The 12,888-nt window shown below is 47.3% G+C and overlaps 1 protein-coding gene across 3 annotated transcripts; it reads left to right on the top strand.

Annotated features, from left to right (window-relative positions):
* The first annotated feature begins 21 nt into the window (after window positions 1-21).
* Window positions 22-9,141, top strand: GSTZ1 (glutathione S-transferase zeta 1). 3 transcript variants are annotated; one of them, XM_054161996.1, is made up of 9 exons: window positions 22-91; window positions 3,160-3,211; window positions 3,856-3,923; window positions 4,752-4,832; window positions 5,257-5,382; window positions 5,862-5,937; window positions 6,794-6,846; window positions 8,085-8,134; window positions 8,674-9,141. In XM_054161996.1, exons 1-9 carry the CDS (start codon window positions 71-73, stop codon window positions 8,798-8,800), a joined length of 654 nt encoding a protein of 217 aa, XP_054017971.1. In that variant the 5' UTR covers window positions 22-70; the 3' UTR covers window positions 8,801-9,141. The 3 variants fall into 3 exon arrangements, with proteins under 3 accessions (XP_054017971.1, XP_009907653.1, XP_009907652.2); XM_009909351.2 differs by lacking the exon at window positions 22-91 and adding an exon at window positions 2,553-2,634; XM_009909350.2 differs by lacking the exons at window positions 22-91; window positions 8,674-9,141 and adding an exon at window positions 2,556-2,634 and having other exon boundaries at window positions 8,085-8,170.
* The last annotated feature ends 3,747 nt before the right edge of the window (window positions 9,142-12,888 follow it).

Below are 12,888 nucleotides of genomic sequence, written 5' to 3'. Positions count from 1 at the left end.
GGAACGGCTCTATAGCGGGCCGGGCCTGACCGTGATCCTGCAGAGTCCCCGCAAGGGGTCGCGGCGCGGGATGAGCTTTGCTGCAGCCAAGGTACGCGGTGCTGCTGCTGGCTCCGGCTCCGCGCTCTCCCTGCGGAGCGTCCCCGCCGGGCGGGAGGGGCGCGGGGGACGATGGCGGCGCCAGAGCTATGGGGGACGGAGTTTGGGGCGCAGGCTCGCCGCCCTCCTCGGCAGCTGATTGGGATGACCTAAATCGGCTTTAGTTGCCCCGGGATCCCCGAGAAGGTGCCGATGGTGGTTACCGGGGGGAGTGCACCTTCGTGCACGGTGTCTTCCGGAGAGTTCTGCAGCCCCAGCCTCCTGTCTGCCTCAGTGGGGAACGTGGAATCTGTAACCATGCTAAGCAAAACTAAAGCAGTGGTGGTGTTCGCTTGAGCCATGTGGGCTGCTAACGCCAGCAGCTGCTGCAGAAAGGTCCTGAGTTCCGGAGCAAAGCTGTACTTCCTGCCTATACCCTTATCTGTCAAGGCAGCAGGATACAAGCGGCGCCTTTCAGACACCGAGGTTTCCCCTACACAAAACTCCAAGGAGCAGTTTTCTCTCTCATGTCCCATGTGGGTGGTTGCCCTGTGTATATTGGTATGTACAGGAGTGATGAGTCTCAAGAAAGAGGTGAAAGATGTTGCCTTTGCAAGTGCATCCTGAATATAGCCTGGGAAGAAGTGGTATCCAGAGAAGACCATACTGAAGTGGGCAGGCTTGGAAACCTGAGAGCTTAACAGACAAAGTTTGGGGTGACTCTTCCATCTTCCTAAACAGTGACATTAATTTCCCAGATTTCTATTCTGGATTAGAATTTAATCCCAGATTTCCTTCACTGTGCCACTGATACTGGAAATTAAACCAGAATCAAACCAGAAATCTCAGTAGACATCAAGGAAATGTCCTACTGTCCTCCCAGTTCCAACAGGTCTAGCCTCCAGCTTATGGGGATTATACCTCACCAGGTTGTAAATGGAGGCACTTCTTCCCTGCTACTTTCCTGGTCCATGCTCAGCTTTTCCTCTGAGGAGGACTAGATATAAAGTCACTCTGAGACCTGTCCACTGAGGATGAAAATACTCCTGCTATTTCTAGGCTTTACTTAGCTGATTGTTTTGCCTGTGATCTGCCCTGCCACTGGGAGCAAAACAGCATGAATTTCAGAGATCATTCCAGGCCCCAGCCTCTGGAGACATAGTTCCCAGCTGAGGAATGGGTTGTTTTTCATGTTCTTGTGAAGTCTTCCACGTCCTGGACGTCATAAAGTGAAGCAATTAGCTTAGCACAATTTATGACAAATGATATTGCAGGCTGCAAAACCAAAGATCCGTAGAGAGGGTCAGGAGAAATTACTCTGCTAGCTAAGAAGCCAGAGTCCAAAACAGATGGGGTGAAGGACATGAATTTCTGAGCCAAAAAATGAGTGTAATGAATGCTGTCTGTTTCCCTTCTGAAGTCACTGTTTCTGTTTCTTTTTTTTTTGCAATGCAGCAGGCTAGACATTCAATAAAAAGCATAGCAGAGATTTCTAGTGCTCTGCTTCCAGAACCAGAGAATTTAAGCAAATCAGCAAATACTTTGTCCAGAAAATTTCTGCCAGTGCTGCCATCACTTACCTTCTAACTTAAAGTCCATTTCTCCAGTAAACTTCAACTAATTTAATCAAATGCATACCTCATTTAAAGATAGCTAAACCATTCTAAATTGTAAGAGAAACATCATGTTTACAAAAAGACACAGAGAGCCTTGGGGCCTCTGGTTTCCTGGTGGCAGACTTTGTATCAGTAAGCAAATATCTGTCGTGTCCCCCACCCCCCTTTTTTCCCCCCTCTCCTTGCTTTTGGTCTCTGGTATGATTTCTATGCTTTTTGGGAGAGTGGAGACACAGAGGGTTCCCTGACATGCCTTGGGAATCTATGAAAGGAAGGAGAGACAAGACTTACAGGTTTATTTAGAGACATGCACAAGTACCTATTTCCTGTGGGTAAAGACAAGATTTTAACAGAAAAAAACCCCAAGGTTCATATTTTGCACAAAGATGGCCCAGGAGCAGAGAAGCCTGCAATATAAAAGCCCTCTGCACTTGCTGGTACTGTTGAGAGGAGGGCTACAGGAAGACCCTAGGGGCCCTCCCTGCAAAGCCAGCTGCTGCTCAGGGAGCTTCCAGTCGTTCCCTAGTGAAACAGAAAATCTGCACGTGGTTTCAGATCCCTGGTTTGTTCCCCAGGGATATATTTCTGCATTAAAAACTGCTGAGAGCCTGACTCTCTAGATATCTTCTTTTATTCCTGGACAAAAAGACAGAGAAATAAGGATGGTTCCTAAATGTGCTTCCTGGTTCTAATACCAGGGCTGGGGCTGCCACATGATGCATGGAGATGTGGATGTGGACCCAGCTGACTGCAGTTGCTCGGGATTGGATCTGACTGGCTGGCTTTTCTGTCCTGGGCACAGATTGGGGAGCATAGTCCTTTTCTCATTGGCTTTAGGAGAGAAGCCTTCCCCCATTGCAGGTGCCTTTAAAAGGAAAGCAAAAAGGTTGGTTTTAGTTTGTGGAGTAGACTGCATACACTGACCATGGCATCTGAAAAGGTGAGAGCTTGAACAGGGTAAACTCATCTGGGAAAGCTGCCTCAGTGCTAGAGTTCAGGTAGAGATTAATTGTCCACCCTCTTGGCTTTCATCTCAAACAGCAGAAACTCTTGCTTGGAAAGAGGCCTGGCCCTCCCCTGTGCGGCTGGAAAAGCTATTTCTTGCCACACAAATACCCAGTGCAGGTGCTTAGCACCAATCAGTGGGGAATTTGTCCTAGAAATCTAAGATGGGTTAGAAGTTAGCAAGGTCTGAGGAAGAGGGAAGCTTTGTAAAGGGTAATCTTGTGCAGTGCTGGAAACCTCAAGTGCAACTGAATATCAGAGGGTCAGCATGAAAGGACAGTGGCAGTGGCACTAGCGGTGCACCCAAAAAAGAGTTACTTTCAGAAAGGAGCCTTTTAGGCCCAAAATGTTGCTTTTTCTTGTCTTACACTTCCTGAAATGCCTTCTGTTCATGCATTGTTCTCCTTACAGTGCTCTGGTGTTACCACCATACAACCATTTTATCTCTTTCTCTTCTCAGCCGATCCTTTATAGCTACTTTCGAAGTTCCTGCTCATGGAGAGTGAGAATCGGTAAGATCCAGTGTTTATCTCTTACTGTTTTGGTGTTATTGCAGAATACTCCCCCTCACTGACACAGTTAATCAGTCACTTATTAAGAGGAAGATCAGCAAACATGAACCTGGAACTGTGAGGCATTTCTGCAGCAGGAGCAGACAGGAGGGCGTCACTCAGCCTGCAGCTAGTTAGAGGGAAGGACTCCTTTTGTAAAGCTAACATGCTGCAGGTAGCTGTTTCTTCCACATTGTCTAGAGGGGCTCTACACTGTTTTTACACAGGTACTGCCTCAGTCTCTGCTCTGCCTAGGTCTTGAGAGCTAAGCAGGGCTGGGAACAGTCCCTACTTGTTTTGCAGGTGAGTTCAGGGCCCCCTGCCTTCTGTAAGCCAGTTCAGGAGGGGCTCTGTGGCAGACTGGCAAAGCTTACTTTGGAGAATGCAGCGCTTTTGCTAGGACTGATCCTTAGTGCTTTGGTCTGGCAAATACCAGAACACTATCCTCTTGGTGGAGTCAGGCCAATTTTCTTGAGGGATAGGGTCTCCTGTGGTTTTAAAGCCATTCTTTTCTCAAACTGAGATGGTAACATTTCCCTGAGCCCATTACCAATGGAACTGGTCTCAGTGTGCCTGTCTGAAGCTGTACACTCTGCTTTCCCTAGCACTTGCTCTGAAAGGGATTTCCTATGACCTGGTGCCAGTCAACCTCCTGAAGGATGGGGGGCAGCAGGTAAGGATACAGCTACCATTGCTTTCTCCAGGGGTGCTGAACTTGGGGATTATTGGGAGAATTGAGATTAGCACTAGAAAGTTCACAACCAAAGTCACTCATTTCCTCACCTTTTCTCTGTAATTAATAGGTGCTTTCAGCCAGTATTCTCTGGCATGCAAGACAGGGAGAAAATGACTGCAGGAGACTAAAGGTTTTCCATCTCTTGAACATCTGTGACTGAATGTCATAAGGCTGAAGGTCTTCTGCTCCTGCTTAGCGTGATACAACAATGTATCTGGCATACAGACTTCAGAGAAGCTGCACCACAATTTAAACACAGACTTGACCTCTCTCAATACCAGAAAGTGTGTGTGTGGCAGGGGATGCATGTCTAAGCGATGCTGAGTGATATAGCAAGGGGCTGCAAAAGGCCTGTCAAGGGAAGAGGTGGGTTGCTAGAAGATATCCTCACTGAGAACTTACTGAGGGGGCTGTAGCAGGGAGTTGTATGCCAGGTAGTTGCACCAGCTTGGTCTGCCAGTATGGGCCAAGATGGAGTTGGAGAACTAGAACAGTAATAGTGACACTGCTGTAGCACTGCTTGTCCTGGGATTTGTACCAATGCTTTATCAGCAGGTAAGGCAGTCTGGCCCTGGGTAACAGTAATCCCTGAGCACCAGTGAGAGCCTGCTGTAGGTTAATAGTACAGCACAACTTACTCAAATATTGATACTGAGGTAAAGGGATAAAGCCAGGTGAAAAAAAATAAGTGGTAACTGAGTTCTAGAGGAAAACAAATAGGAAGAAAAATTTCTTGTTGCATTAATCTCAGGTTTGTTTCCACAGTTTTCTGCTGAATTCAAGGCAATTAACCCAATGCAGCAAGTCCCAGCCTTGAAAATTGATGGCATCACCCTTTCTCAGTCAGTAAGTTACCACATCCCTATTAACCATTCACTCCAATCTGCCACCCAGTCTGGTGACAACTTTGCCACATCTTTCCACCAGAACTCTTATCTGTGTATTGGAAAAGAGATGGCAGCTGTGATAAACAGTCCCACTTGGGGCAGAAATAGCACACAGCCTCTGCTAGGAAACTGCTGCATAGAATTTAATCTCAGTTCATCTTTAATTTGTATCTTCACTTTCCACTGAGCAGTTTATGGTCTGACTTACATGACTCTGCCAGGGTTTGCCTGAAGTTGCAACTGAGCTAAATGACAAGGTCCCAAGCAGACATCGAAGGGGACATTCTGTGGCTTCATTCAAAAGCTGTTGTATTCTCTTGGATGAGGTTCCCTTTCCCAGATACCTTTCCAATTACCTCCCCTTATCTCTTTGTTCATTACAGCTAGCTATACTTCATTACCTAGAGGACACCCATCCTAACCCCAGGCTCCTGCCCCAGGATCCAAAGAAAAGAGCCCAAGTCAGAATGATTGCTGAACACATCGTCTCTGGCATTCAGCCACTCCAGGTACTGTCTTGTCATAGCCATACTAATGAGAAACCCAGGATGGGTTTCTAGGTGTCTGTATCTCTGAAAAGCTCAGCCAATAGATAAGCAGACCTTAAGGCTGTTAGCAGATGCAATCTCTGCTTGGCCTCTGCCTCATCTGCCAATGACAACAATATGTATTGCCTACAGGGAGAATCCTATAGCACCCCAGGGGTCTTTCCAGAAACAGCAGAACCCACAGAGTTTCACTGCTGGGCCTAGGATGGTTTAGGAAGAAGACAACTGAGCAACCCAAAGGTCAGAGACAAAGCTGGTACAGAAGGACAGCTCTAAGACAGCAGAATACATTATTCAGTAAGGGTGAGAACAGGGCTGATCCAGCAGGCTAGGGCTTCCAGTTTGGCAAGTCCTCAACTCCTCTCCTCCACTGAATGGGGCAGTGGGTAAGCTGCAGCCAGCAGTGGTCAATCTAACCTGCAGACTGCTTGCCTTTGCAGAACCTGAGCATCCTGAATCAAATGGGGGAGAAAAAAATGGAATGGGCTCAGAACTGCATCACATCTGGCTTTAAAGGTGCGTCCCACAGCCAAAATGAGCAGCACTTCAACTGACCCTTCAGAATGCTTCACCTCTGGGGTTCTACTTTCCTCTTTGAACAGAACAGCCCTCCCTAAACTGGTGTACTGGAGTCCCACCCTGCTGGCAGAGGTAGTGCTCTTTCTGCTGAGTCCTTTGCCCAGGACTTTTCCCAGGTAGCTCTCCAGGGTCTCAGAGGAGGGATGCTGTCCAGGGCAGTTCTGTGCATGCAAGGGAAAGGCCTAAGGCTTCCTCTATACCGCAGCAGTTGATTCATCCTGAAATAGGAGGGCTGACGGCAGTTCTTTCCACGCATCTACTCCAAGATTAGAGTCTTGTGCTTCAAGGATATATCAGTCTATATTTATATGCTTTTGTAATCAGACAAAAGATACTTGATGGCAAAATCCCACAGAATCTAGCAAGTAGTAGAATATTTAGTTACCTCCCTGGGAGAAATGTGGTGCTTTTTGTTTCCTCAAAACCCATTTCTCCCACATGCTGGAATGGTAGGCATGTCTTCACTTCTGCAAAGGTGCAAACAGACTGAACCTCTGCATTTTTCCCTTCTCCAGTCATGTACCCCCACACTGCCCTCTTAGTATTTCAGGTGCATTGTGTGAAGCAGCTGAAAATCCCTAGTCCCAAAAAGCTGAAGGACTGTAAAGACTCCCATGACTACACTGTTGTAAGATTTCTGTTTCTTCCAGGTTCTGTTCCATACAGTTCCTTTTTGATATTTATCTCAGAGTGAAAATGCACTTGCTCATAATTCACAGTCTAAAAGATCTTTGGTGTCCCTTTCAAAATGAGTTTCCTGTATCTCACTCCAATGTACCACTTCTTTTGACAGCGCTGGAGCAGATTCTGCAGCACACTGCTGGGCGCTACTGTGTGGGGGATGAAGTAAGTATCTGACAGAGTATTGTGTACCACTGAAGAGCTGAGAACTCCTGTATATTCCACAAAATAGGAAAGGAAGGAAGTTGTGGAGACACAGCACAACCCCACCCTGTGCTTGGAGTTACATGTGCTACCTTCACCCTAAGAGAAACAGCTGCATGAATCCTATTTAGGTCCTTACTGACTTGCAGGTAGTTACAAAGATGTTTATTTGTCCCTACCTCTAACCTGCTGATGGCCACTCTGCAGCTGTACCTAGGATTTTGCTGCTACTAGAGAATGTGGAAATAGATTACATATGTTTCATCTGTTATGAGATTTGAAGTTCTGTCATAGGAGCAACGCTTGGCTCAAGTAACACAGATTCAATTCTTAGCTCTGCTCTGTGGAGCCGTTAACCAAGCTGTACTGTATTTTTCTGCTCTATTTGTCCAGTTCTAACATGGATAGATTTCAGAGAGCTCACATAAAAGCTGTTCTGACCCTTACCAAGGTAGAGGCCTCTTGGGCCTCTCCCCTTTAGTAGTCCTGTTTAGCAGGAAATTGGATCTTTCCTATAAAAGGCTGACAAAACAGGAAAGCTTCTGCAATACACTAATGCAGAGGATTTTCTAATAGGAGCCTTATGGAACTGGAACCCTTGGTGGGCAAAGGCTAGTTACAAGATGTTGTGCTGAGTGCCCTCTGAAGGGCACTCAGGACTTTGTGACCTGGGGAATGGGATGACAACTGCTTCTGTGCTGCTAAGCAGCACGTCCTTGAGTCTTTTCACATGGTGAGTCACTGAGCCTGTGTGCAAAGGCACTATCACATATCAAGCCTTGACACTGGCCAGAGCTGCTAGATAATCCTGCAATACAAACATGCAAAATTTACTCCTCCCAGCCAGGCAAACTCCCTCCTCCCTCCATTGCTTCCCTCTGTAGCTTGCCAGCAGACTTGTTTGCTCAGAGGCAGTTGCCATAGAAGCACTGTGTCCTTGAGGTCCTCACAATCAGCTGGTAGATACGAAGCTCCCCAGAGGGTGATGGCTTATTCTGCTAGTGACAACTATGAAGTTCCTTTCCATGCACCATTGTTGTATTATTACTGCTAGATTAAAGAATGAGATTGTCAGGACAACTCCTCTGTACTGGACAATAAAATAATTTCTATCCTGCTTCCAAGCCTGCTGCCACACTGAAATGTGATGGGACAGGCTCTGAGTTACTCTGACCTCTTTTTTTCTGCTACATTCGCAGGTTTCCATGGCTGATCTGTGCTTGGTACCTCAAGTTTTCAATGCTGAAAGGTAATTACAGCTAAGCTAGCGGCACTCTTCAAGGGCATCTGTTCCTTGTGATGGGCTGTCAGAGCTTAGCTTCTGCTGCCCCTTGTGCCTGTAAGAAGAGCATCCCTTCTGCCTGGCCTATCCAGTTATGGATTCTTCTTTGCATTCATTTTCCTGTCACAAATACTGTCTCTTTTGGAAGCTCTTGGAAATGAGGAGCTGTGCTGTCTTCCAGAGGCTCCTGGGAGAAGCCTGATCTTATGGCCTTAGAGAAGTTAAGGCTGCTCATGCTCCACATCCTTTCTCCCTATTTCCCCTATATTTACACTACACACAGTGGGAAAAGATTAATCAGACTATATTTGTTGAAAACCTATGCTAGTAGTGGCTGCACAATTCCCAGGAAGAGCATAGTGCCTTCTTATGCTGTGCTGCACTCTGTGTGAGAGCCTGAAGATGGAAGAAATAAACCTAAAAAAAAGATGAACCTTTTCTTGCATGTTGGGCAAGCACAGCACACTGCTCTGCCCTTCTGATCACAAACTCTTTTCCTTTTGCAGGTACAAAGTAGATATGGGTCCATATCCTACAATAACCAGAATAAACAAAGCTCTCCTGGAGTTAGAGGCATTCAAAGTAAGCCACCCATCCCGGCAGCCAGATACTCCTGCAGAGCTGCGAGCTTGAAGCCCTTCTACTCATTAAATCAAGTAAGGTGGCAAAGAAAACAGGTACAGCTTGAGTAGGACTTCAGTGCCAGCAGGAAGCCCTAGTACCATTGTCTCACTTTCATCTGAGTGGGAAGACAGACAGAGGATCTGGAAGTAGCCTGGATGGGATGCTTGGTGCCATGGTTTAGTTGATTAGATAGTGTTGGATGATAGGTTGGACTCGATCTCAAAGGTCTTTTCCAACCTGGTTAATTCTATTCTAGGCCTGTGCTGGAAAGTTTGCAGCTATTTCTGACTATATTTTTTTCTATCTGATGTATCTCCATGAAACAATTAAAGCAGAAGTATCCATAATTATCAGAAGTCCCACTTGTATGTCTTTGGTTTGGGGAATGTAACCATGAACAACTGTGAAGCATTGAGCCAATTCTGGACTCTCCCCCGGGGCTTCTTTCTACCATCTAAGTGCATCAGGGAACCAGTGCATGTAGTGTGCTACTAACCTAGTAGGTCTGCTTGCCCTTGCAGCTGCTTCAGAGCTATGGCATAGTCATCGGTGCTGTGGATATAAATAGTTAAGAGCTAGTCTCTGACAGCAGGCAGCTTAACCCCAACCCTCCTTGGGTCCTGCAGGTCTTGTGAGAGTCATCAGTCAGCAGTTCTGCCACCTCTTGCAGTGACAAGAGAATAACTTCCTGGCCAACTGACTTGTACCTCTTCCTAGCAGCAGATTTACGGGAGTTATAACAAAAGCCTGTCCACAGCAAGGTGGTTGTGCCATAGTCAGCAAGACACAACCAGCTCACTCCCATACCCTGAAAACTATGGCATTCTCTTCCCCTCCTCAAGACACTGCTCTAGGTGCTTTCCTAGTCCTCAGCTGCAGAGTATTGCCCAAGGAAATCCCACCTCAGATTCCCTCCGAACTGGAATCATACCTGACTATGAGGACCTTCCAAGCAGCAGGAGTAAATCCCATTCATAGAATGGTTTGGGTTGGAGGGGACCAGGGGACCTTAAAGATCATCTACTTCCAACCCCCTGCCCTGGGCAGGGACACCCTCCACTAGACCAGGTTGCTCAAGGCCTCATCCAACCTGGCCTTGAACACCCCCAGGGAGGGGACATCCATGACCTCCCTGAACAACCTGTTCCAGTGTTACCTGAGTGAAAACACCTCAAGAATTCCAGCCCAGAAACCTGTAGAGTGAGAAGGGAAACTTGGAAGCCTGTGACTGTTCCTGTCCAGGCTCAGCTCAGATCACACTGAGTATTTTGGCACTCAAGCCAGGTACCAAGCCAGAGACATGGGAGGAAATTGCTGCCAGTCTGAAGCTGTATATTGGCTACCATAAGAGGACAATACCACTGCCTTCAGGACTTCACAAACCCATGATCTTTTGGGCCAAAGTAGCATTCACTTACATACAGATACTTGGACAGCCACATTACTTGGGGTCATTTATTGCCGTGCATGTCTGTACTCAGGCTGGTGAAAAGCCCTTTCTGTTCCAGGCTCATTCTGAGTATTGTGCATTATCCTAGGTCCAGCTGGATCTTGACTGTGCTGTTGTAAAAGGACCCAGAACAGTTGGAGCCCCCAAAGACCAACACTGTGTGTAGGTTGTGCTCCTGTTTGTTCTTTTGGTCCACATCCATCTGGTAGGCAGGAGTCAAGCCAAGCAATGTGTGGCCAGCTCGGGGCACAGAGCAGAGGTCATGATGGATCACTGTGCTCCATGAAAGAGTATCTGAAGTAGAAAGGGGCTGTTAACACTGACAAGCCCATTCCTAGTCCAAGGGATAAAACAACAAGTGGAGCAGCCTAGGTATTCAAAAACACCACTGCAGCCCCATAGTCACCTTGAGCTATGGAAACAGGGAAGGAGAGTCACTCACCTAGGTGGAAGATGAAGGCATCCTGCAGGGCTCCCTTGGCATTGCAGCCTCCACTGATCAAAACCTTCTGGTCCGACACAGCTAGAGCTGCATGAAAACTGTGACCAAAGCAGAGGCAAAAGGTGATTACAATAAAACCTGCTGCAGTTACCTCAGTCTGCAATGGGCAGTGGTGGGCAGACTTCAGCAGGAGGCTGGGGGCTTAAGCTGCAGAATGAAAGCTAACTTCTGCTTCTCTTTTGCTCTGACTTGAATAACCTTGACAGAGCTGTTTGTTTGCCTCCACAGCTCAGGCCATAAGCAGGCCTGAAAAGCACTTTATTATCTCAGAAGGAGCTATTAAAACTCCTGTGCTTTGCTCTGTGGAGTGAGATAGCAGGCTAGCTGGGTTTTGATCTGATCTAGGTCATTGTTCTAGTGGACAACAGTGTCTCTTTAGGAACCACCTAGTCCTGATTTAGTTTCATCTTTTCTGTGTGCCTGTGGTATTCCAGGTACTGTGTAGACCAAACAGCAAGCAATGAAGTTCACTGGAACAGAGCAGAAAACTTTCCCTAGCCTGAAAGGCAGATTTTCATGGAGGCTAAGAGTTTGTACCCTGCCCCCACCCTACAGGCACTAACTAGGACAGCACAGGACTTTCTGGTCCCACAGCAGAGGGGCCATCCACTGTATTTTGACTAGTGGGGCAGAGATACACAACTGGGTCTGATCACAGGCACCGTTTAAGTCTGGCTTCAGAGAGAAAGGACAGAGCAAGAGGGCTTCTGAGTCTGCAGTAGGATCTTACCAGCGTGCAGAAGGCTGTCCTGCAAGGAGGGGCACTGGTGTGTACTCCATGAAACCTGACAGGAGAAATGCAGGTGAAATGTTCAAAAAGCTCAGCCTCATAACTAGATAGAAACTGACATACTCTGTCACATCAGCACCCTGTATTCTCTGTTAGCCAGCTTCTTCCAAGGAAGCAGACTCCCCCATATTTACCCCAGAAAGGTGTTGGTTGGTTGGGGTTTTTTTTCACCCCTTAGTTTTCCATCTCCATTGCCTAGTCAGGATGATTTTTGGAAATTAATCCTACCCTCACATCAAGCATGCCTCATTCCCCAGTCCCCGTCTTAGAAAGGAACTTCCCCATCCACCTGGCAGAGACTTTCTTACCCAGATCCAGGATATGCATGTCACTGAGGTAGAGAGAAGTCCTTCGACCCCCAAAAATCAGCAGCTTGTTCTTCAGCAGAGTAGCTGAATGCCTGGGCAATGAGGAAGCCAGTGAACACAGTACTCCAGGCTCATGAAGGGCTTGGAGCACATGACCTACAAGGAGCATTTGAGGGTGCTGGAATTGTTCAGTCTGGAGAAGAGAAGGCTGAAGGGAGACCTCATCACTCCCTAACACTACTGGAAGGGAGGTATGAGCAAGGAGGGGGCAGCCTCTTCTCCTTGATAACAAGCAACAGGAGTAGAGCAAATGGTTGCAGGCTGCACCAGGGGAGGTTTGGGCTGCATATTAGGAAATATTTCTTCACTGAAAGGGTTATAAAGCACTAGAATGGTCTGCCCAGGGCAGTGGTGGAGTCACCGTCCCTGGAGGTGTCTAAGCAGTGTGTGGACCTGGCACTTAGGGACGTGGTTTAGTATTGACCCTTCAGTGCTGGGTCAAGGGTTAGACTGCAAGAAACCTCAAAGATCATCCAACCAGCTATATTCTGTAATTCTGTATCTCCATCAGGTTCCCAAAACTGACATTTCAGCCTTGGGTTGCCATAGCTTCAGTCTGCAGCTGCCTCTGCCTTCAGCCACTGCTACCCAAAGAGAAAATCCCATCAGGATTCATGACAGGAAGTACTGGGAGTCACATTGCTCAAACCATAGCCCTGTCTTAAGGAGCAAATGTTGGGGAACTATCACCCAATATTTAGGAAATTTTACTGGGGTGGGAGGGAAGGTGAGCAGAGTTTTACTGCTCTGTTTTGGAGGGCTAGAATAAGAGCACTCTCACCCAAGCCTAGGGAGAGGTTTCTCCCCTTCTGAGATGGGCTGGTACCAAATTTCATGCTCTGGATTGAAGACATAGAGCATGTTGCTGCAGGGTCCAACTGGTGCCTTCCTGGGCAAAGTCCCTCCAAAAACAAAGAGCTCCTTGTGGTAGATGGTTGCACTGTGGTAGGTGAGCAATGGCACCCTCCCTTTAGCCTGGAAAAAGTT

This window comes from Dryobates pubescens, chromosome 5 (genome assembly GCF_014839835.1).
Source record: "Dryobates pubescens isolate bDryPub1 chromosome 5, bDryPub1.pri, whole genome shotgun sequence".
Classification (NCBI taxonomy): domain Eukaryota; kingdom Metazoa; phylum Chordata; class Aves; order Piciformes; family Picidae; genus Dryobates; species Dryobates pubescens.
This window is presented reverse-complemented; position numbering and strand designations above follow the sequence as displayed.

Bases quoted from the DNA above. Each gene is read 5' to 3' on its own strand.
- GSTZ1 (XM_054161996.1), top strand. From the start codon at position 71: ATGAGCTTTGCTGCAGCCAAG. The intron at 3,212-3,855 runs GTAAGATCCAGT...TGCTTTCCCTAG, and splicing joins CTCATGGAGAGTGAGAATCG to CACTTGCTCTGAAAGGGATT. The intron at 3,924-4,751 runs GTAAGGATACAG...TTGTTTCCACAG, and splicing joins TGAAGGATGGGGGGCAGCAG to TTTTCTGCTGAATTCAAGGC.